Below are 27,959 nucleotides of genomic sequence, written 5' to 3' on the forward strand. Positions count from 1 at the left end.
GGTGGTGTGGTCTGAGGGCCGCGTCACATGATGCCGCTTTTCTCCCGCTTCCTGCGCGTGTCGGCTCAGTCCGCGGGCCCAGCAGCAGGATGAGTGTCTCGCGCTGGCCGCTGCTGGCGGTCGCTGCCGCCGCGGCGCTGGCGGCGCTGGCCGAGGACCCGGTGAGCGGGGCCTGGGGGGCTGCTACGGGGGGGGGGCAGGCTGCAGGGCAACTCCCCGCGGGCGGCAGCTGGAGGTGCGGGGCTTCGCCCCTCTCCGAGCCTCACCGGCGGCGGGGGGGGGACTGCAGCTGCGCCGGGCCGGGCGAGGGCTGCCCCTGCTTGCGGGAGGGAGCGTGGCCCTCCCCGGCCCGGGCACTCGCTGGGGTTGTGCCACCTGCAGCGCTCCCCTCTCAGGCAGGGGCGGCCCTCGCCTGATTCGGTCTCTGGGTCCCCGGCGGAGGACGGAGGACGCAGGACGCGGAGCCTTGTCGGTACTAGCTGTGCGCATGGGCCGCACCTCGCTCTTCAAGGCAGCGCCCCAGGCTGAGAGAGGAGTTAGTGGGCTGCCACGCCTGGGTTAGTAGCAAGTAGGTGGGAGGCTTAGGATCCTGGGAGTCAAGCTGGTTTCAGTTCTTGTAATTAGTATTGGTCTAAACTTTCAGAGTGGGGTTCCCGAAACTGCAGCCTGACCTTCTAGCATTGCCCAGCCGCATTGCCCCTGACTGCTTCTCTTAGTATCTTCTTCTCTGTCCTCAGGGGAGGCGGAGGGTGCTTGAATGGTCTGAAAGTTAAGCCACTTACCTAGGTACTCGCAAAAAGAAAAGGAGGACTTGTGGCACCTTGGAGACTAACAAATTTATTAGAGCATAAGCTTTCGTGAGCTACAGCTCACTTCAACGAAAGCTTATGCTCTAATAAATTTGTTAGTCTCTAAGGTGCCACAAGTACTCCTTTTCTTTTTGCGAATACAGATTAACACGGCTGCTACTCTGAAACCTGTGATTACCTAGGTACTGAATTCTAGGTGGCCAAGCTCATGAACTGTAGCCCTTGTTAATGATGATGGTGCTTGGTGTATTGCTGTGCAGAAAGGGGTACTGTATAATCTACAGTAAGATCAACTGCTTTTCATCCTGTTTTGTGGGCTGCTGAAGTTACAGGTTCCTCTCTTCTTACCTGTTTGCCCCAAACCACTCTTTGTGGGTTATTTATAATGTACAGCTTTATTCCCTAAAGCAGGAAGTGGTTGGGGCTGTTTACTCTGTTTAGTGATGCCCTGAACCAGTGGTCTTGTTGTTTAAGCAGGGTGATTTAAATGTGCAGAACTTCATTGGGGAAAACTTGATTCTCTGTAGAAGGTATAGGAAGCAAATCTGTATTTAAATGAGGTCCTCTAGGAGTAACCAGTAGTATTTATTATTCTACTTCATTTGACAAAACATAGTTAACATGTTCCCTGGGTTAGGAAATGTACAGACAAGATAATACACAGAAAAACAGTGGTGGTGGCCTATGGGAGAACATTTGTAAGACCCAACTTTCTCTAAAAACTCCACTGAAGTTAGTGTCCCAAGGAACTTTTCTGAATTGAAGCTTGGATTTTCTTCAGTGGGGAAAGAAAACACTTGAAAGTTTGGGCAATAGCCCAGAATAGCAGAAATCTGTCCAAGGTAGTTAAACTCCTAGCTGATAAATTTACACAAATTGGCTTTTATGGTAGCCTGATGCAGCAAGTGAGCTGTAGCTCACGAAAGCTTATGCTCAAATTTGTTAGTCTCTAAGGTGCCACAAGTCATCCCTTTTCTTTTTGCGGATACAGACTAACAGGGCTGCTACTCTGAAACCTGTAACTTTTGTAACCTTTGTACACCTGAATTAATCCTCTCAATACCTGTAACTTCATTTCAGTAGTAGATGAAGTGAGCTGCATGTACACATTTGTGAAGTGCTTTGGGATACTTTGAGATGAAAAATTGTAATGTTTGGATTACAGTAGTTTCTAGAGACCTCATTCAGAATTGGGACCTTATTGGGCTGGGAGCTGTGCAAACAGTAAACTTAAATTCCTGTCCTGAAGGATGTGATCCTGAAGCCCCATCTTGCAAACGTTTGTATGTGAGTAACTTAACTTTGCATATGTGAGTAGCCAGAACTCAAGACTACTAATTGTGTAAGGTAACTCACCTGTGTAGTCAGTATTTGCAGCACTTTGGCCTAATTAAAGACAAGATGCAACAAGTGGATGCCTTATGAATTATAGCTGCTGCTGCTCAACTGTGCAGTGCACTATGTTAAGTCCTGGATATGTTAATTTTAGATCATATGTAACCACTTTAAAAATATTTAAATTTAACAAATTTCAGTAATGGACTATGAGGCCCTTTATTTATATATCAAATTACTTGATTGATAAGCTATTGCCCTGGCAGTTTTCCTTGTGCTTGCAATGATTAGTTTGCATATTTTATTTACTTAATATGTTTGACTTTCCGTTTGTTTTTCTTGTATGAAAGTTGGCAAAGGCTTCTTGATGAAATACTGCAGGACTACGCACAAATATACCAATAGCTTTAAAATGTTAAGGGGGAGGGGGAATCTCAAGAGGATTGCATGCCATATTTATCTGTAGTGTTATATAACTAGAGAATTTAAGAGCATTTCCTTTTAAACCATTAAGTATGGTTACAAACTTATTTTTAGTGACTGAATACCAAATGGATTTTATTAAGTAGATGTTTAAAAATTGGAAGCCATTTTATATAAACTAATTGTTTAGTAGCATAACAAATTTGTACTGTATTTTAGAAGAAAAAATATATCAAACAATCCTAAGGATTGCTGAAAATCTCTACTACTAAGAATAAAGAATTCATGAGGAGAAGTCCCATTGACTTTCAATAGGATAGCTTTAAAATCTCTGCCAATATAATGACAGGTTTCAGAATAGCAGCTGTTAGTTTGTATCTGGAAAAAGAACAGGAGTACTTGTAGCACCTTAGACTAAAAAATTAATTAGAGCATAAGCTTTCATGGGCTACACCATAGGACCTAATCACATTAGCCATGCCTTAAGGGTTCGTTCACCAGCACATCTACCAATATGTGATATGCCATCATGTGCCAGCAATGCCCCTCTGCCATGTACATTGGCCAAACCAGACAGTCTCTACGCAAAAAAATAAATGGACGCAAATCTGACATTAGGAATCATAACATTCAAAAACTGGTAGGAGAACACTTCAGCCTCTGGCCACTCAGTAAAAGATTTAAGGGTGGCAATTTTGCAACAGAAAAGCTTCAAAAACAGACTCCAAAGAGAAACTGCTGATCTTGAATTAATATGCAAACTAGATACCATTAACTTGGATTTGAATAGAGACTGGGAGTGGCTGGGTCATTACACATATTGAATTTATTTCCCTAAGTTAAGTATCCTCACACCTTCTTATCAACTGTCTAAATGAGCCATCTTTATTATCACTAAAGTTTTTTCTCCTGCTAGTAACAGTTCATCTTAACTAATTAGCCTCTCAGTTTGTGTGGAACTTCAATTTATCTGTATGAAAAGATGTGTATATTTTCTCTTACTATATGTTCCATTCTATGCATCTGATGAAATGGGCTGTAGCCCATGAAAGCTTATGCTCTAATAAATTTGTTAGTCTCTAAGGTGCCACAAGTACTCCTGTTCTTTCTGCCAGTATAGTTAAGTTTTGTTTTAGAAGAGTCCACTTTGACTTTCTTCTCCCTAGTCCACAGCAACTTACAACAGAACAATTGCTTCCTTTTATGACTTTCTGTGGTCTAGGTAAGTTTTCTTCTTTCATAAGAAAGGAGTCCGGGAGAACTGGCTGTATTTTAAAGAATCCATATTGAGGTTACAGGAACAAACCATCGTGATGTGTAGAAAGAATAGTAAATATGGCAGGCGACCAGCTTGGTTTAACAGTGAAATCCTTGCTGATCTTAAATAAAAAAGAATGGACAAATGACCAAGGAGGAGTATAAAAATATTTCTCAGGCATGCAGGAGTGAAATCAGGAAGGCCAAATCACACCTGGAGGTGCATCTAGCAAGAGATGTTAAGAGTAACAAGAAGGGTTTCTTCAGGTATGTTAGCAACAAGAAGAAAGTCAAGGAAAGTGTGGGCCCTTTACTGAATGAGGGAGGCAACCTTGTGACAAAGGATGAGGAAAAAAGCTAATGTAGTCAATGCTTTTTTTTGCCTCTATCTTCATGAACAAGGTCAGCTCCCAGACTACTGCACTGGGCAGCACAGCATGGGGAGGAGGTGACCAGCCCTCTGTGGAGAAAGAAGTGGTTTGGGACTATTTAGAAAAGCTGGATGAGCACAAGTTGCTAAAGGAGTTGGCAGATGTGATTGCAGAGCCATTGGCTGTTATATTTGAAAACTCATGGTGATCGGGGAGGTCCCGGATGACTGGAAAAAAGCTAATCTGGTGCCCATCTTTAAAAAAGGGGAGGAGGAGGAGGATCCAGGAAACTACAGGCCAGTCAGCCTCACCTCAGTCCCTGGAAAAATCATGGAGTAGGTCCTCAAGGAATTCATTTTGAAGCACTTAGAGGAGAGGAAAGTGATCAGGAACAGTCAGCATGGATTCACCAAGGGCAAGTCATGCCTGACTAACCTAATTGCCTTCTATGACGAGAACTCCCTCTGTGGATGAGGGGAAAGCAGTGGACATGTTGTTCCTTGACTTTAGCAAAACTTTTGATACGGTGTCCCAAGGTATTCTTGCCAGCAAGTTAAAGAAATATGGGTTGGATGAATGGACTATAAGGTGGATAGAAAGCTGGCTAGATCATCGGGCTCAACAGGTAGTGATTAATGGCTCCATGTCTAGTTGGCAGCCGGTATCAAATGGAGTGTCCCAAGGGTCTGTCCTGGAGCGGGTTTTGTTCAATATCTTTGATGATCTGGAGAATGGCGTGGATTACACTCTCAGCAAGCTTGCAGATGACACTAAACTGGGAGGACTGGCAGATACGCTGGATGGTGGGGATAGGATACAGAGGGACCTAGACAAATTAGAGGATTGGGCCCAAAGAAATCTGAGGTTCAACAAGGACAAATGCAGAGTCCCATGCACCGCTACAGACTAGGGACCGAATAGCTTGGCAGCAGTTCTGCAGAGAAGGATCTGGGGTTACAGTGGACGAGAAGCTGGATATGAGTCAACAGTGTGCCCTTGTTGCCAAGAAGGCTAACAGCATTTTGGGCTGTATAAGTAGGAGCATTGCCAGCAGATCAAGGGGCGTGATCGTTCCCCTCTATTTGACATTGGTGAGACCTCATCTAGAGTACTGTGTCCAGTTTTGGGCCCCACACTATAAGAAGGATGTGGAAAAATTGGAAAGCTTCCAGTGGAGGGCAACAAAAATGATTAGGGGACTGGAACACATGACTTGTGAGGAGAGGCTGAGGGAACTAGGATTGTTTAGTCTGCAGAAGAGAAGAATGAGGGGGGATTTGATAGCTGCTTTCAATTACCTGAAAGGGGGTTCCAAAGAGGATGGCTCTAGACTTTTCTCAGTGGTAGCAGATGACAGAGCAAGGAATAGTGGTCTCAAGTTGCATTGGGGGAGGCTTAGGCTGGATATTAGGAAAAAATTTTCACTAAAAGGTTGCTGAAGCACTGGAATGCGTTTCCTAGGGAGGTGGTGGAATCGCCTTCCTTTGAGGTTTTTAAGGTCAGGCTTGACAAAGCCCTGGCTGGGATGATTTAGTTGGGGATTGGTCCTGCTTTGAGCAGGATGACCTCCTGAGGTCCCTTCCAACCCTGATATTCTATGATTTCAAGTGAACCTTAATTCTACCACTGTAGCCTTTCAAAACACTGAAATGACGCACTTTTGTCTGAAGACCTGCTATGTATGGCCTGAATACATTGTAAGCAGAGTTCCTCATTTTGATTGTTTTCCTCTAGGCATGCTTGATACAGAATACTATTAGAACATTGCATATGAATGAGCTCACATACTGAAACTCTAATTTATACATGTTTTGATGTAACCGCAAGGTCTTGTTAAACAAGTGATCATACCTTTTTAAAATATGAAATGTGGCCTTCACCAGTACAACAAATATTTGTAATACTTTATAATGAAAGTACTGCAAAGGTAATTGAAGGGAGGCAAAGGGGATCTAAAAATCCAGCCAGATTCTTAGATTCTGATCTTGTAGTTGACGGCACACAGGTTTATCCTTGGGGCTCCATATTGACATGGAGCATGCTGCTGTAGTGGTTTAGAGGCACTAGTGTGAAAATGTATTGGGGTAGGCTATTTAGAGGTGTGGTGGGAGAATTGGTGGTGAAGTGGATGACTATATAACTTAATTTGGGTGATTCAGTTTCTTGTAAAGAGCTTCAAGTTTCTCTTGATTTGATGCAGAAGCATTAGGTTAAAGTATACTTCATACCACTGGCAATCAAGCTGGTTTCTTTTGTCACTGGTAATATCCTATAGGGGACATGTTTTCAGTTACAGCTGTGTAACCCCATTGTATTGAGAATTGCACAAGTTGTAACTGAATGCTTTCAGTGGGTTGTACACATGTAACTGAGGGCTAAACTTGGTCTTGCAATTTCAATTTAGATAGAACTAAAAGCAAAAGAAAATTGGGCTCACTTGCCATATCTGCATTGTCTGCAGTTGTTACGTTTTGTATTACTTGTTACTATTATTTGGAAGGATGAAAAACGTCAGTAGGATTATTACAGTATGGCAGAATACTGCCCTGTAAAGGGAGAGGTAAAGAAACTGTTTTATGGAACATCAAATTCTAAACTGTCTTTGGTTACAAAAAAGATGCTGAATATCAATTAGTCTGATAGCTTTAATATCTTTAATCTATAAAATACTATTCAAAGTTATAGTAATGCAAAGGGAGATTACTAGGAATAATAGGGTTAGGTAAGGGAAATCTTAGACTAAGTAGTGAGGAAAATTTCCAGAAATTCTGGAGTACAGAATATTCTTCCAAGGCAACGATGAAATCCCTGTTGCTTGGAATGCTCAGAATGGACAATTTAAATGTCCCGATGAACTTTATAAATGTAAATAGGCTGGGCTTGAAAAATTTACCCAACTGTTACTAATCTGGGCACTAATGCTACTCTACAGTGACAAATTTGTGGCGCCATGTTTTCTGAAATTTACAAGAACTAAAACAGCTATATTCTGTATTTAAATGCAACTGTCACTTTCCATTTAATAAACTGAGTAAATGGATGGCTGATTTTTTTTTGGACTCCCTTTCTTTGTAACTTGGCTTCACTCACTTTGATCATGGTTTCTTTTTTATGTTTTCAGCCATTTTACCTGTTTCCCTGCATTGCATTCTTTCCTCCATTATATCTTTTCCTTCCGCTTCTCCTCCACGATCTATTGTATTTCTCTTCTGTAACTTACACTGCCACGCACCCTCACATACATTCATGTACACATTAGATTTGGAAAAACTTTACTCGACATCTAACAATCAAAACAAAACCTGGTAGCAAAAGGTTGATAAAAAAGATGCAGCCTGTCTGGGCCAATGTCCAAGCAAGAAGCTATCCTATCTTCAACCAAAATTCCCTAGCTATTGAGAGAGGAAAATATAGGAATTTTTAACAAGATGCTGCTTCAGGCCCCTGCTTCCAGGCTCCGCTTTTTGTAGCGGCCTCTAAGTGTCTGACATACCTGAAGCCCACTTTCATGGCTTCTGAAAGTGAAGATCTGTCTACTAAGAGCAGCCTGACTGTTGAGAGGACAGGGTGTCTCCTCTATCCTTCCTCCAGCTTCATGATAGTTGTGAAGGAAAGGGTCTCCCTTACCATAGTAATAGCTCCAGACCTGCTCCTAATTTCATTCTGTTGCTGGGAAATGTCAATTTCACTACTGCTCCAGAGAAGCTTCTGCACAGCAGCAATGAAACTTATCAGTCTTGTCAATTTCATGCTTTTTGCTTAGGAAAGCTGTGAATAGTAGATGCTCTGGAACTGTCTGAAGATCTGGAAACAGCAGTGTGTGTTGGTTCATGAATGGAAGGCTATGTTTGTAACCTTCCACCTAGAAACTTGTCTATTTTCTTGAACTGAACTTATTTTAAAAGGGTGGTGTTTTAACTAACTGTGATATAACACACACTGACTATAACTGAAAGACTAGAGAAAAGTCAGGTCTGGATATAAAGGACAGTTTCATCCACCCATGCCACACCCCCCTTTGACTATGTGGGTTATTGTACACAAAGAAAGGGGAAGTCTTGTAAAAGCGATTATGGAATAGGCAAAATTAGCTAGGGGATATAGCAACATATGTAGGATTTGAAACACCAAACTTAAAAAAAATTGAATTTCAAGCTAATGTCCTATTTTCAATTTGCTAGAGGCAATAATATTTCCTCAACTAATATAGACAGCTTAGGTTACCATATTGACCTTATCAACAAAAGGATTCTGGAGTATCCAGCTATCACTTTAAAAAAAAAAAAAGCCAAACTGAAATTTGTCATTTTTGCCTTAACAGTAGATAACTAAGAAGCACTTGGGTGCATTGCTTGGAAGTCTGCAAACTTACATTTACCTAATTTTCTTTTATAATTTTGTTATGAAGGGATAATATTTTTAAACAATGGTGGCAACAAAACAATGTATCATTTTGAGATACTTGAATATTTGTCTATTTAGCAATGTTTTTCAGCCAGGTATCTATTTTTGAAGTGGCACTGTACTAACTGCCTGATCTATTCCTAATTTTGCTTTATCTGTTAAACAGATGCATATGATGAAATATTTCCTTTGAGTATTGTGAAATGTAAAAGTTTCACAAGACAGTTTCGCTGTTCAGAATTCCTTTGTGCATGAGAATTCTGACTCTTTACAGCCTTCTCAGTCATCTGATGTCTCCAGCTAGCTTCCTTATTTCAGATTCCTTAATTTGGTAGTTAGCTTCTAAGTTTGAAAATTTTTTTACATTTGTCTTAATTAGGAAGATATTACAACTGTGCAACATCATGTTCATGCCCATGAATCTGCATACTTCCTATAGTCGCATCTAGCATGAGCTATGATTCCCTTCATAAAGCTTCTTCCCAATCACCCCAAACAGCAAGAATACAAATGTATTACATTTATTCAGCACTCTGCTGATGGCTGTTCTTAGCTGTGACTAGGACAACAGGGTAAGAGTAAGAAGCAGCTGCCAAAGGGTAACCTCTGATAGGTATAAAATCTCTGCTAGATTAATTTGTTATAGATCAAAAATCCTCACACCAATTATATTGCACAAGTATGAATTAACTTTAATGCTTTTAAATGTCCTGTCTTCCTCTGTGATTGATACCATAGAATAACTTGTAAGATGGAAGGTGTCTTGCACAGTGTCACAGGCTATTTGAATTTATGAATTTATGAGGGATAGCTCAGTGGTTTGAGCATTGGCCTGCTAAACCCAGTGTTGTGAGTTCAATCCTTGAGGGGGCCATTTAGGGATCTGGGGCAAAAATTGGTGATTGGTCCTGCTTTGAGCAGGGGGTTGGACTAGATGATCTCCTGAGGTCCCTTCCAACCCTGATATTCTATGATTCTAACACTCATGATTCTATGATTCTATGAATCTAGGGAATTTAAGACTAATTGCCCAAGGACAACTTGCATCTCTATCCAGATTATTGAACACTGCTATGTTGGCTGTCAGTTGTTTAGTCTGAATGAGTTGTATGCCCATTTGTCAAGGACAAACAATCTTTCTTACTGATGCAATCAAACTGCAAATAATTGACCTTCTGCCTGTTTACTTGTAAATGGCATTTGTGCCCATAAAACACTTCAGGGTGCACTTATGTTATTAGTAGTGTGCACTTGTTCTGTAGGGCAATGTGGTGTGTACTTGGGTAAACAAAACTCAGAAGCAAGCTGGTAATTTTTTTCCATTACTTCTGTTAGCTGGCTATGCTTACAAGCAGTGATGAGCTGCCAAAATCATAACAACCAGTTCCCTATAAAAAGTTCTGATTTAAGGGATGTGCCCTAGTATGTATTTTTTTTGTACCAACAGGGTTACCGTACATCCATATTTTCCCAGGAGGAATTTTTTAAATTTAAAAATTCCTCCTGGACGGCAATTTAAGAACCAAAAAGCCTGACCTGTCCGGGGAAAATACGGATGTATGTTAACCCTGCCTAAAGTTCTTTTTTAAAAAGATGGGCCTGAACTAGAGATGAGCTCCACTTCACATGTGTGGGTCCCCGCCACTCCCTGGAGGTGTGCTAGGGTGACCAGATGTCCCGATTTTATAGGGACAGTCCTGATTTTGGGATCTTTTTCTTAGTCTCCTATTACCTCCCACCCCCGTCCTGATTTTTCACACTTGCTGTCTGGTCACCCTAGGATGTGCACATGTGTGGTCCCAGCTGCTCCCTGCCCCCCTCACTGAAGCAGGTGTGCAGGGTTACTGCTCTGGGAACTGCAGGGCACCAGTGGACATGGGGCCAGCTGCAGACAGGGGCATGGAGTGGCTGGAGACAGGGGCTGGCTGCAGGCAGGGTGGTGGGTACTCATGGGGAGAGCAGCAGGACGCAGCCCAGGCTCAGTAGAGCAGCCGGGGACCCTCCAGGCAGCAGCAGGAGCCCCAGGGCCAGGGGAGCAGCAGCAGCAACAGGGCTTGTGCCCAGGGCCAGGCAGCAGCCCACATGGCTCCCGCAGTGCCCCTGGCGGCTGGAGGAGGAATTGCATCACTTCTCAGCCAGAGCCCATCAAAGCTTCAGCACCCCCTGCAGGGAAGCAGGTTAGCAACTGGTTCTAAAACTGCTTCAAAATTTAACGATCGGTTCATGCGAACCGGTGAGAACCGGCTCCAGCTCACCACTGCTTACAAGTCAAATGAGGTGAGTTGCCAGAGTGGAATAGCTGGTGCAGCACAGGATTGGAAGCAGGGAGACTTGGGTTCTGACCCTGATGCTGATTCCTAGACTTCTCTATACTACAAAAAGTACTCATTAGGTGCAGCTGATATGCTTGGGATTATGCTTGCAGTTAATCAGTTTCTGTATTGGTGCTGAATGTAAAATTAAATGGTGCCAAATGTAGTTGCCCTTGGCTACCTTGCATTTAAGTCATATTCAGCACCAGTTTAGCTGCTCACGTCAGCAGTCGGAAGTGTCTGTACCATATAGCAAGCTCTCATGACTTTAGGCAAACCATTTAATTTGTATGTGCCTTTGCCGCCCATCTGTAAGACAGGGATACTATCTTACATGCCTTTCTTGCACGTTTGTGGTGACTTACTTAACGCTTCTGAATTATTCTGACCTATTAACAGAATACTCTTACTGTAATCAGAGGTGCCAGTGATAGCACTTAGCATTTACAGAGCAATCAGTTAATATATAGGATTAAGTGCAAGCCATTAGCTTGTCCACTAAGCAATCAATAATAATTTCACTTGTTCAGCTTGGACTACCAAAATATGGGATTTTTTCCCTAGCCTGTTGTGATTGCTCAGCTAACCAACTGGTTATATTACCCTTTATGATAAAAGTATGAATGATTCCCTGTTATCCCGAAGCACCCCCTTATGTCTGAGCACCTTAAGGCCAGGGTTACTGTCCCACTTCCTCTGTCAGGCCCTCTAAGGACTCCTCAGCAGGCTCTCTTGCTTCAACACCACCCCTCCTTGGGGCCCATTTATTACAAAATCATCATGCAAATATTCCAAAACAAAAGTCCGAAAGCATAGTCCATCTATATCACACCAGTGCATCTAATCCATTGACATAGCACATACCACACTCCCAGTACCTCTTTGGTCCTCTCCTAGCCTTCTGCCAGGACAGCCACCCAACCATTTCACCTGGAGTAAAACCCCACTATTCCCAGCAGGGACTCCTCTCTGCTGGGAGTTCATCCATGTCAGAGGAACATACCTCACTCCTGTCCTGTTAATCTTTTTCCAGCTTTCCAGCATGTAGATCTCATTGGGTAAACCCCTCTGTTGCACATTTGCCTTCAGTCTTCTCTGGTCCTTGGCTTCAGCTCTCTAGCTTGGGGAGGTCAGCCAGTAAACACCTCTGTAGCTTTCCCCCTGAGACTGCCTTCCCTATGTGCTTCTCCCTGATCCTTTATAGCTGCATGTGCTACCTGGTCCCCTAATTAGTCAAACTGGAAGCACCTGTACTGGCACAGAGGAGCTGGACATTCTTCATTTAAAAGGACCAAAAACCTAAGACTACATAACATATTAAAACCAAAAAAGTCAGATAACTAAGAAGTTGGTTTAAAAAAAAAAACACCTTGTATTCTTACAGTATTGTTTCTCTCTCTCTCTCTCTAGTTTGGAGAAGACTGCAGAAGTAAAACATATCCTCCTACAGGACCAACGTGAGTAACTCAAATTACTACTACACTTTCTACCACATTACAGGAAAACAGTGAATTGGGAAGGAAAAAAAAAAGCCAGTTTAAGCTTCTGGCTTGCTTACATAACAGAATCAAATGAAAACATCTCTTCCATAGTTTTGGCCTTGTTCTTGTATAAATATGAACTTTGGTACTCATTTTTCAGATTCAAAGGGACTGTTCCTATATACATCATAAATCTTGATTTACCACCCAGCATAAGATGGGATACGTTGATGAATGACAAAAAAATAGAGGTATGAAATAAAGCTTTTGCTCTTAAGTTTAGCTTTAATAACTTTTTCGTGGAGTGGGAAGAATTTCTCTGAAATATTTAATGTTTCTAATTCCAGTCTTCTGTACTTAAACTGATCTGACTTAAGGTCTTGACCAGAAAAAAAAACAAAATGGTGACTTAAGTAAACACTTTCTTCCTACAAAATGTTTGTTCTCAAACTAGATCTGACTTAATAGAAGGTAAGTTAACTTGTAATTAGAACACTTTGAAGAGTGGTGTTTCCTGAGGTGGACTTCATTTTTCTTTTCCTCTTCAAATCTAAACACGTTTATTACGGGGGAATTGTGCCAGAGTGACAGCCTTCTGGGGGCTGAAGTATTCAGTCCACAAACACAGGATACAGTGGCAGTAGCCTTAACTTCCCCATATAATCCAGTCAGTATGCCTCCTTCCTAATATGGAGAAACTGACTCTGGTGCTGAATGGGTAGTCCATTCCTCATCACCATATTGTTTTTGGCCTTCCTAACACTGTATAAGGGCACTGACTGTGGTGGAGTTTTCTAGTGTGGAAAGAGGTCACTAAATTTGGTTCATTCAAACAATCTAATAAGCCATTGGGTAGGAATAGCTCTTGAACAATATTAAGGTCTTTGGTTTGAATCTAAAGAGAAAAGGAACTGTGTCAAATTTTCAAATTTGCCAGTCTCTAAAGTTAGGCTTAAAAATTCTATTTAGGCCTCTAATTAGAAGTGGCTTTTTCCCCCAGATGTGTTGGGCATGAGCTTCTTGCATTGACTTCAGTGTCAGCTAGAACTGTTCATCACCTCTAACTAATCTAGTTCTGATTTTGCCCAAATGCAGGTTTTAGGAATCTGTTTTTAGCTAGACTTGAAAACACTGGTCTACATTTTAGACTGTACTCACTCCGTCTTGAACCATGTAAACCAAATCAGTGGAGTTGCACCATTTACAACAGGGCTGCATTTGTTATGTGCTCTCAAGTGGAGAAAATCTGAAGCTTTTTCAGTGTATATACTTGAGAAGTTTCTTAGAGTAGGGCCCTTATCGTCTTGTGTGAATAAGATAGTGAGTAAGGGTTCCAGAATTGGACTCTTAAATGGCTGCAGAGATTGGCAATGTTTGTCTCATCACTAGCATCAGATTATCATTTTCCTATCATTTCCTATATTAAAATGCAAAAGTATCACAATCTTGAACTCTAACTTAAAATTTTTGCCTTTCTAGTTGAAGACTGTAATTCAGAGTATTAAAAATATAGCAAATGCATTCATCCCTAGTGGCAAAGCAATTGAAATAGTGGATACTAAATTGGTAAGTATCTTCAGTGTCTAATTTTTTTTATTAACATCAAACTGCATGTCCTAGCCTCCAGAATGGAGTCCTAGAATCCATAGAAATGTAGGGTGGGAAGGGACCTTGAAAGGTCATCAGGTCCAGCCCCCTGCACAGAAACAGGATCAAATACACCTAGACCATCCCTGACTGGTGTTTGTCCAACCTGTTAAAAACTCCCAGGGATGGGGATTCCCCAACCTCCCTTGGAAGCCTATTCCAGAGATTAACTACCCTTATGGTTAGAAAGCTTTTCCCTTGCTGTAGATTAAGCCTATTACTTATCCAGAGACTAAGACTTCAGATGTGATAGATACTTTTAGTTTAGAAAACTTATTTTCTGGAATTAAATTCTATTGGAAGCCAGATAATTAACCGAGGAAAAAATCACAGGTGTTCTGTTTGGGGGAATTCTTATGAATTCAAGAAAGTTTGAACTTAGTCTTCCTATCCAGTAGGAAAATTCATATGCCATTGAAAATGACTCGTCTCTTTTTAACAAAACAGACTTACTGCAATGGTGTTTTTTTTGCTGTGCTGTACTCCTTCTTAGTCAGTTCCTTTAGTTCACTGCATGTGACAAGTGTCTGACCACAACAGCACTTAGGAATTTACCAAATGGTCTTGATCAGAGTCCATTGTTCTGGACTAGCAGCAAAACTGTGGCCCCTCCCCTTTAACTACTAGCAGATATGAAGTATTTGAGAGTAATTAGTGTGGCAAAACTGAATTGAAACGGTACAGTTTTGAGCAGCAGCAGTATCTAGAGTTAAAAGTACCATTTTACTGTGTGCAGTTTTGCAAAGGGTAAAAGGGACAAAAGCAAGAGAAATTACAGATGTGGTGTTGATAAATCTGCTGATCCATATTGTAAGACATGTCTGTGTACACTGCAATTTCCCTTTTATCCTTTGTAAATTTGTAGACCTCCTCAGCTGCTAGACTGACTGAAATGATTATCTTTAAAACTCTTAAGATAAGGAGACCCACATGACAGTTCTAGTGATTCTGAAATGCCTTTTATGTCTGCTCTTAAAAGTTAGATCCTTTGGGTCAAACCTGCAAGCCTGGTTGATCCAGACTTGGTACAGGACCTGAGCAGGGAGCAAGATGACATGGCCACATGCGCTAGCTGTGCTCAAGCTAATCTGCTAAAAAGAGCAGAGTGGATGTTGCAATATAGGCTAGCCATCCAAGTACAGACCCGGGGGTCACGCAGGCTTGTAGCTGGTCAGCTAATTCTTTGCCATGTTATCTTAAGCAGAGCTTGTGTGTGTCTTCCTGGACTGGGAAGCATTCTTTGTTGCAGTGTAGACATAACATTAGACAACTCTGCTTGCCTCATCCTGAAGGCAGCAGGTGGCCAGGTCTGTCTCTACACAATTTACAATGGTCTCATGTCACTCCAATTTGCCTCTGGCAGGGAATGGGTGGTGTAGGTAGGGATTCCCCTAATCAGCATTATTGTGAATGGTGCCTGGGACTTGTCTTGGTCTTAACAGTAACAAGACTATACTTATCTCCCCATTACTGTCTGGGGTCTCAAATTAACTGGACATTATTAAAATCTCTATATTCAAATAATGGAGATGGGCACAAACTACTTTTTATTCTTAAGGTGCTTTCTTGCTTTTCAATTTTTTCCACAAACCCCTCAAATATTTGCACATTCAGTGTCCAGTTTTACAGTGTCAGCCTAGAAAAATGTGACTGAGAGCCTCTGTTTAGAGACCAAGATATTATTCATAATCAGTTACAATTGAAACAAGTCATGGGTTTGTTTGGTGTGTTGTGTTTTTTGTTTGTTTTTTGTCCCCCAGGTTCGGCTGATTTCCACCCTTCCCTACCCATTCAATGAAGAGCTCAAAGGGATTGCAAATGCTTCAGGCATTCCTTTGGGTAATAATTTCAACATTTCAGTTCTATGTCTGAATCACTGATTTTTTTCCCCCCTTTAAAATTGCAGTGCATTTATCACATTAGCCTACACTACCTAATTATTCAGTATATAATTGGTAATGTAATTATGCTTTATATGAACACATCTGTAGGAATATGACAGCAAATGACACTTGAAAGATTGTGTCTTGTAACCCTTCTGTCCAACCATGCCCCCTCTCTGATGGCCTTGTGAAGCAGATGTTCTGCTGAGAGATATGGAGGCTCTCAATCTAGGACTACTAGAAGCTGTATCACTCCTTTGAGAGTTCTTTGCCTTTCCTTACACCCACTCCCAACATGCCAAGAGGGACAGGGGTAGGATTGCTTGTGGGCCTTTTCTCCCCAGAAAGGCTGTGTAGCTACATGCCATAGTAAAAAGCAGGCCGCATCCACACTGCAATGTGTAGCTACACATGCAAATGAAAGGCATCCCATTGCCAGAGCCACACTGCTAAAATAGCGTTGTAGACTGGGGAGGTGCTGCTTGGACATGTGGAGAGCCATGTAGGGTACATACCCACAGGGTTCAGATGTGACTTTAATTGCCTAAGCAATGCCTCACCATCTACACTGCTGTTTATACCTGTGCTAGGGAGGCATGCAGCATATGTACTCTACATGCTGATGTAAGATGTGTGTGCAGACTCCCACAATGAATCTCTGGATACTACATTTTCTCTGCCAGAATCCAGGCAGATCAGGAAAACCGCTGATCTGTGCTTTTCCCCCCAACAATCCTGGCAGTGTGCAAGCAGCATGAGTAGTGCTATGTTGAAGATTTTGTGTGATGCAAGTTGCTGAACAAGGAAAGCTGTATCTTCAGTGTCAGCTTTGGGTGGGCACATAGGTGCAAGAGAATCTAGTCCCCGTGTTTAGTTTTCAAGATATTGAAGCTCCTTATACCTCGTGAGGCTCTTGCCTTTAAGTGAACTGGCCATTGACTCAGACCCTGAGAGTCAAATTGAAATTCTAAAGAGCGGTAGTGCTGTAGGATTCTCCTTTCTCCAATAGACTTTTCTAATAGCTACTCTTTTTATTGACAGTCTGGCACTTTGATTGAATGCTCCTTTTTTTTCCCTAGGAGAAATTGTTCTGTTTAATATCTTCTATGAAATCTTTACAGTATGCACTTCAATAGTAGCAGAAGACAAATCAGGTAAAGTCTGTTCTTAACCACTTTTATTGTGAATCTTATGAGAGCAATGGCTTTTGTCCTGTGTAAATACTTTTTGGTTGAGCTTTGATAATAGTCCACTAGGAACTTTGATATTTCTGCCTTCTGTTCCTTGCTCTGTTGCTGTCCAGCTGGATGAAGTGATTTACTCAAGGTTGCTGCTTCCTGCCTCACTTTCCCCTTCTAGAAAGTTTAGATGATATTTAACACTAAAACACGTTGTGATCTACAGATGAAGAGCAGTATGTACAAGTTTGGCACTTTATGTGGAAGGTGCTCAGATACTGTGATGAGCAGCATTTATATAACTCTAAACCAAAATCGTTTTAAGTGGCTGATTCATACCTACTGAATTAAAAAAAAAAATCACTCCATAGTTGCAGTGTTCTCAGTTGCTATGTGAGAGAACAGGGTTTCAGGTTCATCATTCCAGGGACTCTGAAACACTATTGGCAATCTGAAAACTACTATAACTTTGCCTATGTTTCAGATTTACTAGGATAGTTGAAATGCCTTTCCAAGACGACACAGCATTTTTAAAGTTACCTGATTACATATTCACTCAAGTGTTCTATCATGTTAATTTGATAACATTCCATGTTTTCAAAAAAAAAAAAATGGGAAAACTGGGAGAAATGTATTTTAATCCCCAAATAATGTTGGGGATTGGAGTCCATTTTGATATGGAAAACAATAGGACAAGTGTCAGAGAAAAAACGCTAAGGTTAGGAAACATTAAATTTTAGAAAGGAAAAGCTTTAGAAGCAGATTTGTTCCAAATATCTTTGGCAAAAGTAGCTTATTTGGTCTCCCTAATCATTCTTGATATAGAATGGTCTTCCTTAGCATCCATATTGGTATAGCAAGAACATCCACAACAGCATCCAATTATAAAATCTGCTATGAGTTCAGCTTGCCTGTTTTTCTTTAGTCAGAGCCTTAACCCCCTAGACATGCCTGTTTTAAAAAATATTAAAATAACTTCTCTTCTAAATCCAGGAAAGCTGTACCATGCTAGAAATTTAGATTTTGGACTATTTCTGGGGTAAGTACATGTGTGTCTATCTGCCCGTTAGAAATCATAGAATGATTCCAAATAAGAGTCCTAAAAGCAACCTAGGCTTGAATGTTACTCTGCTGTTTTTCAGTACAAGCTATTAATTTAACATTTACACATTGTCTGTCACAACTAGTTACTGTAGTTAACTTTTCACTGTATATTGCTGGTATATGAAACTAGTACAGGGAAAGAGTACAGCTCTTTACCTCAAGTAGTAAAATGATCCTTCTTCCATACTTAGCAGAAATGGCTGTTCCATTTTTAAAAAAAATCATATCTTGTCCTGCTAGCATGGAAGAACCCCAGAGATGGCTCAAGTGAATTCCCCCCCACCCCCTCACACACACCAGGGAATGGGCATGAATAGTTGCTGGAAACACTTGCACTCTGTGCTCCCCACAACAGCACCATCAGTGTGAACTCTGGAATGGAGTTTCCTTAAAAGGATAGCTTGGGTCAAACAGACTTCAGCTTTTACATCTCCTAAGATCAGTAGAAACGTTTCCATGGAATCTTCTTCTAAACTCTCTTGGAGAGTTTGCATCCCAAATATTGCCACATGTTAGTGCAAGAGTTTGACCAGTTTACATTCTCTGAGCTAAGAAAAATACAAACCAAACAGTATAAATAGTAAACTGAGTATGAAACAAGGGTGAGATTTTACCACTCTTAAAACTTCTCTGGTGCTGCTTAATGTGCTTTGTTTTTAAAATATATATATGTTTAACCTGCCTATCACTGTACATTCAGGTTGTTTTTAGTTTTTGTTAAATAATTATAATCCATGTGTGTTATGTCCCTAGTATCTGAGGCCTACAGTACACCTTGCTGCTTATAGACAGATGGACTAGAGACTCAACTGTGTAATATTCTGAGAAATGTCTCTAAACAGTTCAGTTTAGATTTGGGTAACAGTTATCATTGTACAGGTAATTGTTTTCTTGACTTCTCTGAGCATTCACAATCTGTCTGTCCAGAGGCTGGAGTCTACTCACTATTGTATATCTTCTAATGATTCTGTATCATGTTCCCTTCCACTCATTTTGTTTGAATAGTGTGAGCTCCATTGTATGGCAGTAGTTTTCCTCCCAACTGTGTCTCTAGCCAAGAATTTCAGAATTCCATTAATTTTATTCACCCATTACACTTCTGAAATGTCAGTTTTATCTAGGTTTTTCTAATACCTCCACAAATTAACCATAACTACTGTTGTCTTACTTTTATTAGAACTTCGGCTCTTTTGTTCGAGCTTCATTGATCAGTGCTTCTCAGCATCTTTCAAATTTCCCTCGACTAATATCAATAATAACCTCCCCACAAAGAACTTAAACTCTGGTACCTTCAGTTTTCAACAAAGAGAACCCCTATGTCTCTTTAATGAATCCTGATAATATTGCGTCTTTGCTTTCTCAGTGTCTGTATAAGATAGGGACCTGGCTGAGACTTTTAAACTAAAGATGGACAAAGGGTGATCAAATCTCATGGCGGAGACCACCAAGAGGTATACATCTTTGGGGTGCTTTAAAAGTCTCAGTAGCTCCTGGAATTCCAGGTAATCTCTGCCAAAAGCGGTGAAGTTGTTATGGCAGTTGAGATCACTTCATGACTCCTTACTAATAGGGTTAGGGTGGCTTGGTAAGTATTGCATAGAGGTCCAGTTTGGCACAGAACAATCGGGTATGGGCCAATATTGGGTCTTTAAAACCATATATTCACCCATAAACTGCATTTTATAAATTTGCTTTACACTTTCTTCATGCATAGATTAGCTAGAAGTAAGGAATTAAAAGTAATGCTAAATGTGAAATTAAGAACAGTGTTTTATTGGGTTTATGTACATTAATGCATAGTTAAATGTTGTTGGAGTCTATATAATAACATGGGTTAGCAGAGTCTTCTTAATAATGCACACTTTCCTTCTGTAGATGGGACATAAAAAATAGTTCCTGGATTATAACTCAGGAACTGAAGCCCTTAGTGGTGACTCTGGACTTCCAGAGAAATAACAAAACAGTATTTAAGTCTACAAACTTTGCGGGATATGTGGGCATGGTGTCTGGAATCAAACCAGTAAGTATTCTTTGTTTGCAACACCACAAAACTTTCTGGATCAGATTTTCCTTTTTTTAGAGCACGATTCGCCTTCCTTCCAAGGATCAGTTAGGAACAGGTTTGAAACTTGTTCATTTATCACCTTCAGAGACTGCCCGTCTTTTTGTAACTGAGTCCTTTACACAAGTTATAGCCTCCAAGTTTACTTATAGTTGAGAAGGAAATGTACGCTTCCAAAGAATGGAAGAAGAAAGGATACTTGTTGGAAAATGCCACTGACTTGCACAATTTCATTATAAAAGGAAATTACCCACATAAAATACTCGAACTTCAAAGCTTGCTTGTATAGCTAAAGGAAAATTTCACACACTCAAAATTCAGAATCATGCGGTCTTGTATCACAGATTTGGCTTTAAAAAAATTAAATTAAAATTAGATGAGCAGCTTTGTGAACAAGCAAAAAATGAGATCACCCGTGATTCCCATAAAGAGGAAGTGCTGAACTTGGTCAGTGTTCTTAGTGTTCATCTCTCTTCCTGCCAGACAAGGCATGTATTTTAAATTGATTTGTCTTGATTTACAGGCAGCTGAGATCTGGGCTTTATCTAGATTTTAAACACTGACTATAAACATATACCCTGCTTCTCAAACTGGTGGCGTTTATCTCCACCTCCTCTCTTCCCTGTTTTTTACCATCACCTCAGATCTTCTCCACATGCTCTGTCCTACTCTTCTCCTCTACCATTTTAGCCACCAGCACAGTAAAATGAGCTCCAGCAATATAGTGTGAACTCCACCTTCTGGAGTCTAGGCCTTAGCTGTTGAGTTCCCTTCCCACCCCACTGAAGGAGCGGAGTACACAAAAGGGGTTGGGGGAATTGAGGCATTAGCCTCCAGGTTAAAGCACCTTGGTAGTTTCATGTGCAACTATAATTTATAAGTGTGGTACCGGTGACCATGCCATGGGGCAAGTCTTCAAGCCTGGAACTTTCCTAAGGTCTGGTCTCCTTCTGGGAGACTAATTAGGTGGCTAAAAGGGAGGTCGGATACATTATTGGCAGGTAGCTGATGTGATGCTCCTGTAGTGGTTTGAAGGGAGAATGACCCCAGCATTGGATTAGCACAACAGCAGAATCTTCGTGGCTTGCTACAGTAGGCTACAAACCCCAGGATCCATCTCCAGTTCAGCCTTACCCACATCTAGATTGAGGTTCTGCTGCACATGTCTAATTTTGTGATTCCTTTCTCAATGAATAATTCCACTGGTATCTTCTGGGAATATTCACACAACAGATTACAGGATCAGGCTATATGTCCACCTTAAAGTACAGTGTTACTTTTACTAATTACTGACACTGCAATGAGTATCTTTCACTTCATTATGACAGGTTTCAGAGTAGCAGCCGTGTTAGTCTGTATTCGCAAAAAGAAAAGGAGTACTTGTGGCACCTTAGACTAACAAATTTATTAGAGCATAAGCTTTCGTGAGCTACAGCTCACTTCATCGGATGCATTTGGTGGAAAAAAAGGGGAGATTGACATACACAAACAGAACATGAAACAATGGGTTTATCATACACACTGTAAGGAGTTAACTCATTTTGTTTACTGTTTCCCAGGGAATTTTCACTCTTACAATGAATGAGCGCTTCAGTCTTGATGGTGGCTACATTGGTGAGTAACAGACTTGTTTCTTGAATATATAGCAAAGCTTTCAAAATTTAGGGGCATCTGCTAATTTTCACAAAGACTGAAGTCGGTGTCCGATGTACAAGACGGGGAAAAGAGAAGCTGAGGCTAGGGACTATGCCAGGTATGTAGAAGCTATAAAAGTCAAGGGGAAATAAGATTATGCGTCTCTATGAAGAAAAGTTAACAGGTGATTTCTTTCAGGAATCTTTGAGTGGATTCTTGGGAGGAGAGATGGTATGTGGATGGGCTTCCTCACCAGAACTGTGCTAGAGAATGGTACAAGGTAACATGTTTCTGCTTATCTTCCAGTGGGTTTGTTTGTGGTAGTGTTGTGGATATTAACATTTAGAAACCCCCCACTCTTTTTTTAATCTCTTATTAGAAGCTTGAAAATTAAACTTCTCTGCCTATTTTGAAAATGTGTGGTAGATTTTTTTAGAAGCTGGAAAAGGAACCTTTTCCTGGCATGCATGTGCATGGGTTCTTTTGAGCCCTTGTTTTCTTAAATGAAGCTAAAATTAACAAGACCACTTCCACCTTTCGAGTAGCATATCATGACAGAACCTCTTCAGACACTAACTTAAGTTAGGATGTCATATTGGGGTGAAAAAATGCTTTGTTTCGTTGCAACCCACTAGGTGGGTTATAAAAAAGTTCCCATTTGTCTTATCAATTAAAAGAAAGCTATCCAGGAGACTTCTCCCAGAAAACTATAGGATTTTTTAATACAAATCAAATTGTAAACATGAGCAGTTTGCTATTGGAGAATTTTTACTTCTACATACTCTGTATTGTTACTTTATGTAGTTCTATTAAAGTTTACTTGTTGAATAAGCCTGATATAATGGAAAATACTTTTTTGAGCATCAATATTTGGGTATTCGTATGGCTTAAAGCACAAGTCTTGTTGAACTACATTTTTTTTTCTCATGCATTATTTAGTTATCAAGAAGCAAAGGACCAGCTGGTTAAAACAAGACTACTGGCTCCAGCATACTTCATACTGGGAGGAAACAAATCTGGAGAGGGCTGTGTGATCACTCGTAGCAGACAAGCTGCCTTGGATGTCTGGGAGTAAGTACACTTAAGAGCAAGACAAATTCCATTGACATAGCTGTGCCTGTGTCTAATGGATGAGTTCTTTTTTCCTTGAGAGAGCAAGCTGACTCTAGAATCTTATTGCTTGATTAGAGTTTTTAAAGCTTTTAATCCAAAAAGCAGTGGTGTTATAGTATCTGGTTTATTCAGGAAAAAGTGCTTTTATAATCCTAAAAGGCTATTTCACTAATCTGCTCAGGAATCAGGAATCTCATTCTTTAACTAGTGCTGTCAGTGAGATACAGATACAGTTAGCATAGGGGGGAAAAGTGTAACACATTTACATCTCTTTTCAAGCCTTAATGCAAACGGGGGCACATGGTATGTGTTGGAAACAAACTATGATCGTTGGAAGGCTCCCCTTGTCTTGGATGACCGTAGAACACCTGCAATGAAGTGCATGAACCAGACAAAGCAAGAGGTAAATATTTTAAAATAACTTAATTTAGTATTTTGAAATTATCCAAATTCAAGCCACCTCATAGTAAGGGTCTGCACTAACCATGGCAGTTCGGGGCATTTGCTTGGTAACAGGAAGAGCTAAGGCTTTGTGATGCAAATTTGCCTATATCATGTATGTATAATAAAGCTCAGCTGGCTGCTGCTAGGTTTAATGGGAGGCTTCTTCCTGGGCTAGCCTGAGGCTCACATTTCTGAAGTATTTTTTTCTTCAGCAGTGCAAGCAGGTTGGGGTACAACTGATCATATAAAAACACTTCCTAAACTACATACAGGGATTGCTTCATCTACGAGCAAAAACTACAGCTGAGTTTACAGGTGTCAGATGCTACAAAACTGCCCTCGCTCTAGTGCCTGCTTATCTTCTGTCCGGAGGATGGTTGGGGAGTTATGTATTCTTTCAGTCTGCTTTAACTTGATAGCTTAAGTTAAAGATGATAGGTTACTGTTCTCAGCATGATCTTGCTATATAATTTGTATGTAAACGTGAGCTAATATAAATCTAGCTAACTGCAGTCTACTCATCACTTTCAGAACATCTCCCTACCAACCATCTATGATGTTCTCTCCACAAAACCTATCTTAAATAAGGTAACTTTTTTTTTTTCACATTTCTTGCAATGGAGATGTATTTCCACAACATCACTTTAGGCCAGATTCAGTGGAGTTTCACCTACTTATGGCTAAGGCTAAATTTGACCCTGGTTGATCTCTGAATATTTTTTGTTTCCAATTTCTACCAAAATATAATTCTTGGTCTTGAAAATGTAAAAGAATAACCAGCAAGACATCTACTGAAACATCAGTGAGAATGTAATTACACTAGTTTAGTAAGAAGATGTGCAGAAAATCCAACTTGTTCAGAAAAGGATGAACACCTAATCCTTTCTAATAGCAGTCAAATCACACAAGCAAAGGAGAGTACTGACATGAGATTTCTAAGTAAAACTTCAAAATATGTTGGAGTCAAAGTTCTCTGGCACTTGCAAAATGTATATGAAATCATTTAAACTTCTAACTGTAAATAGAGGCAAAAACACTTAGCATGAGATTTGGATGAGGTCAGATTCACGGTTACAAATTTAGAGTTTAAATATCCAAGGGATAAATCTGGTCCACTCTGTTTACAAATTGTGACTCATCACATATACCTTATCTTCCTTAGTGCCAGGAGCAAGGAATCTAATGTCAAGGAGCACAGATCAAGGGATGAAAAGTGTTTAGTTTATTTTTCATAGGGGTGATGTAAATTTTAGGATAACGTCTCCTTTTATAAATACACTGATTCAAAAACATTTCAGAGGTTCTGGGCCTTCATTAAGGATAGTACAAAACTGGTTAATTAGCAATCCACATAACTTAGACTTAATTCTTTAAAAACTTTCAGGTTGCAGCTCAAGGTGCTACTTCCCAGCATGCCTAGAGTTTTTCTTTTAACATATAGAATGGATACTTGTCAGTTCTTCAATGGGATTAGGATTAAATCTAGTTATAACTGATCATAGTGGCTAGACTATAGGCTTTTTACCTCTGTGGATGGCAAGAACAATCATTTTTGCTCTTACAGCATACACCTAATGTTTTGCTAAAAACAAACCTAATATACACAGCTAGAAATATTAGAAGCTAAAAGAGCCAAATAGTTCTCAGTCACTGAGAAACAGAGGATCTGAAAGTAAAATGTGAATCACAGGAGGGCTAAAATGAATTTCCTTTCTCTTGCCAGCTGACGGTGTGTACAACACTGATGGAGGTTTCAGAAGGCCGTTCCGAAAGTTACCTGCGGGAGTGCATAGGTTCCTGTAGTCCATGGTGATCCTTCACCCATCTGGGATGAGCTCTGCCTCTTGGAATTGGATACCCTTCAATAAAAATAACTGTACTTCTGGAAAGGGGCTCTTCAGCCTATAGATTTTTCATCAGAAGTTTGATAGCTATCTGTGAGCTTCTAAGAGTAGATCCAATATAGGACAGGTCATCCATCCGCTTCCTTAATTATTGACCATTCAGACAACTAGCATTCTTGTTTCTACTTCCAAGTATCTTTTCTGTAAGTGTAAATCACCTACCTATTGGTCCCTTTTAATTTGTTACTACAATTGTTCACTATCAGAAAATTCCTTTAGATTATGCTTTTAAACTACAAAATTGCATTAGCATGGCACCCTCACAGCATGAGAGAACTAGAAATAGTGTAAAACAGGTAGTTGAGTTCTGCTACTCTTTTCACAATAACAAATTAAGAGTTTATATAGTTTGGAAGAATATTTAATGCAGCTATTCAATTAAGGATAAAAGAAAAGGAGTACTTGTGGCACCTTAGACTAACAAATTTATTAGAGCATAAGCTTTCGTGAGCTACAGCTCACTTCATTGGTGAGCTGTAGCTCACAAAAGCTTATGCTCTAATAAATTTGTTAGTCTAAGGTGCCACAAGTACTCTTTCTTTTTGCAAATACAGACTAACATGGCTGCTACTCTGAAACCTATCATTATTAAGGATGTATTTCTAAAATGTCTGTGTAAAATGACCTATCCATAAAGTAGCTCCTATTACAATAAACAAGCTGTTGGGAAATGTCTTGTTAGATCTGGGACAAAGTAGACTTGGTGTTTGGGAGACTTTTACCCACGTTATTTCCTTGGCATGACATTTGCACTCTAACAAAAATGTTTCAAAACATTAATACTCCTCAATATTCCTAAATACTTATCTATTTTGACATCCAGAGTGCCTATGTATGAGTCACTGGTGCACAAGACACCATGTACACATGTAATATAACTTAGTCTGTCACTTGCAGTGAAAATAGGACATTGCAAACTTGCATCAAGTAGAGAAATTATCCTGTGAAGCACAAACCCCAATTATTAAATTAGCAGATAAATCCATAATGTAAAGCTGTACAGTGTACTACAATAAAGTATTTGAAAGACCAGTAATGTTTCTATTTCTCAGTTGTTAAAAAGATCCTTACATAGGACAAATGAACTATAGAAACCAGAACTAGTAAATTGGGACAATACTCAAACTGTAAGGAAAAGTTTAAGATGCTTACTAGAGCTGAGTGAATGGGTTTGGTTTTTTCCCAGTTCCTGGGCAGAACTGAAAAATCCCCAAAAAAACTGTTTCAAGTGAAACTTTTTTTGTTCTTGGTTCTCTGTTTTGGGTGGGTGTTTCTCTTTTTTGTTCAGAATGGTTTTAGGTGTTTCACCCTTTAAGTAAATATCTACTTCTGAACAAACAATTTTGAAATGAAAAGCCAAAATATTTCACTTCAAAATGGTCAACTTAAACAGTTTCAACTTAAAAAGCTGAAGTAGCATACACACTAACTTGTGCTCTAGATACTTGGGTCACATTGGAGGCTTTCCCCCACCCACCTGATACTGTCTTAAAAGTTTCAGAGAACCCCTGTCTCACATAGAAATGGAAGATCTGAACATTGATTTTAATTTTGGGGGGGACTATTGATATTGCAACAGTTAATAAAGATGAAGGCCATGTATACCAAACTAAGCGATTACTACTATAACTCTGGTTTCTATTCTCAAACTATAAAACAAATTGGGATTTAACAGGATATATTAAAATGGTTTAGGGGACTACTCAGTAGGTTTTAATTGCATCTAAACAGAGGCAATGTTCAATAACAAAGTGCTGACTGTCATTTCAGGGATTTTTTTTTAACCAGTGTCCTATTTAAACAAATGTGAAGAGGAATGTGTATACAAATGTGGGAAAGACTAGACCATATTCTAATGGTGTGAGAAGACCAATGTTTTGTATTCAATGGCCAAAAATATTCCTAAAAAGTGAGGTGTGTTTTAGTCTTCACTGTAGTGCTTAATTTAAATCAGACAACAGAACTAAGGGGGATTAAATATTGAGAATAAGGTGATCCTGCAGATGCTAAATTCACACCCCACTATGACTGACTGGACTCAGACAGCTACATGCAACTTATCCTAACTCCATTCCTTTGCAAAGTGCTGTAAAGATGAAAAATTGGTACCTCAACACTAGATGTTCAATAGGTCAAGAGCTTAGTATGTGGAAGCCATAAACCTACATTACAACAGTTACAAGTCTCTTGATGCATGTGATTATCATGGGCATATCACCTCCTATACATATGGTTGCAAACTCTTCCCATTAGAACTATTTTTCCACAAACTCAAATTTCTGAAACATCCACCTTTTGGAATTTGAACTACTGTTGTGTGCTTTAAGTAACATTCCTTTAGAAATGAGAGACTTAAGTGCCTCCAGCAATTTTAATGCTTTCAGAAAAACTCTTTAAAAAACTTGTCAAATGGGAAAAAATCCATCCCAATCAGTTTGCTAAAAACTATACTGTATAAAAAGGATATCTTTGAATATTTTTCCCCTTATCTCTTTCCCAGACCACTCTCCCTACACTCCCCCATGTGCTCCTAGAGGAGGCTGGCACCTGCCTTAGGGTCTGTCACAGGGAGCTCTTAAGCAGCCAGCCTATTTTTA

The 27,959-nt window shown here is 40.1% G+C and overlaps 1 protein-coding gene and 1 long non-coding RNA gene across 2 annotated transcripts; one reads left to right on the forward strand and one right to left on the reverse strand.

Annotated features, from left to right (window-relative positions):
• Positions 1–27,812, forward strand: ASAH1 (N-acylsphingosine amidohydrolase 1). Its single transcript, XM_038399821.2, has 14 exons — positions 1–161; positions 12,322–12,368; positions 12,553–12,643; positions 13,872–13,958; positions 15,800–15,878; positions 17,002–17,076; positions 18,094–18,139; positions 20,080–20,224; positions 21,826–21,880; positions 22,100–22,181; positions 22,841–22,972; positions 23,294–23,417; positions 23,990–24,046; positions 25,182–27,812. The coding sequence occupies exons 1-14, from the start codon at positions 90–92 to the stop codon at positions 25,269–25,271; spliced, it is 1,182 nt and encodes a 393-aa protein (XP_038255749.1). The 5' UTR covers positions 1–89; the 3' UTR covers positions 25,272–27,812.
• LOC122460014 lies at positions 17,006–25,276 on the reverse strand. The gene is made up of 2 exons (XR_006281030.1): positions 25,147–25,276; positions 17,006–17,277 (listed from the first exon to the last, which is right to left on the reverse strand). It is a non-coding gene; the product is annotated as an uncharacterized LOC122460014 (long non-coding RNA).
• Positions 27,813–27,959: the final 147 nt, after the last annotated feature.

The sequence above is a fragment of the Dermochelys coriacea genome, chromosome 4 (genome assembly GCF_009764565.3).
Source record: "Dermochelys coriacea isolate rDerCor1 chromosome 4, rDerCor1.pri.v4, whole genome shotgun sequence".
Lineage (NCBI taxonomy): Eukaryota > Metazoa > Chordata > Testudines > Dermochelyidae > Dermochelys > Dermochelys coriacea.

Bases quoted from the DNA above. Each gene is read 5' to 3' on its own strand.
- ASAH1 (XM_038399821.2), top strand. From the start codon at position 90: ATGAGTGTCTCGCGCTGGCCGCTGCTGGCGGTCGCTGCCGCCGCGGCG. The intron at 21,881-22,099 runs GTGAGTAACAGA...GATTTCTTTCAG, and splicing joins TCTTGATGGTGGCTACATTG to GAATCTTTGAGTGGATTCTT. The intron at 22,182-22,840 runs GTAACATGTTTC...TGCATTATTTAG, and splicing joins GTGCTAGAGAATGGTACAAG to TTATCAAGAAGCAAAGGACC.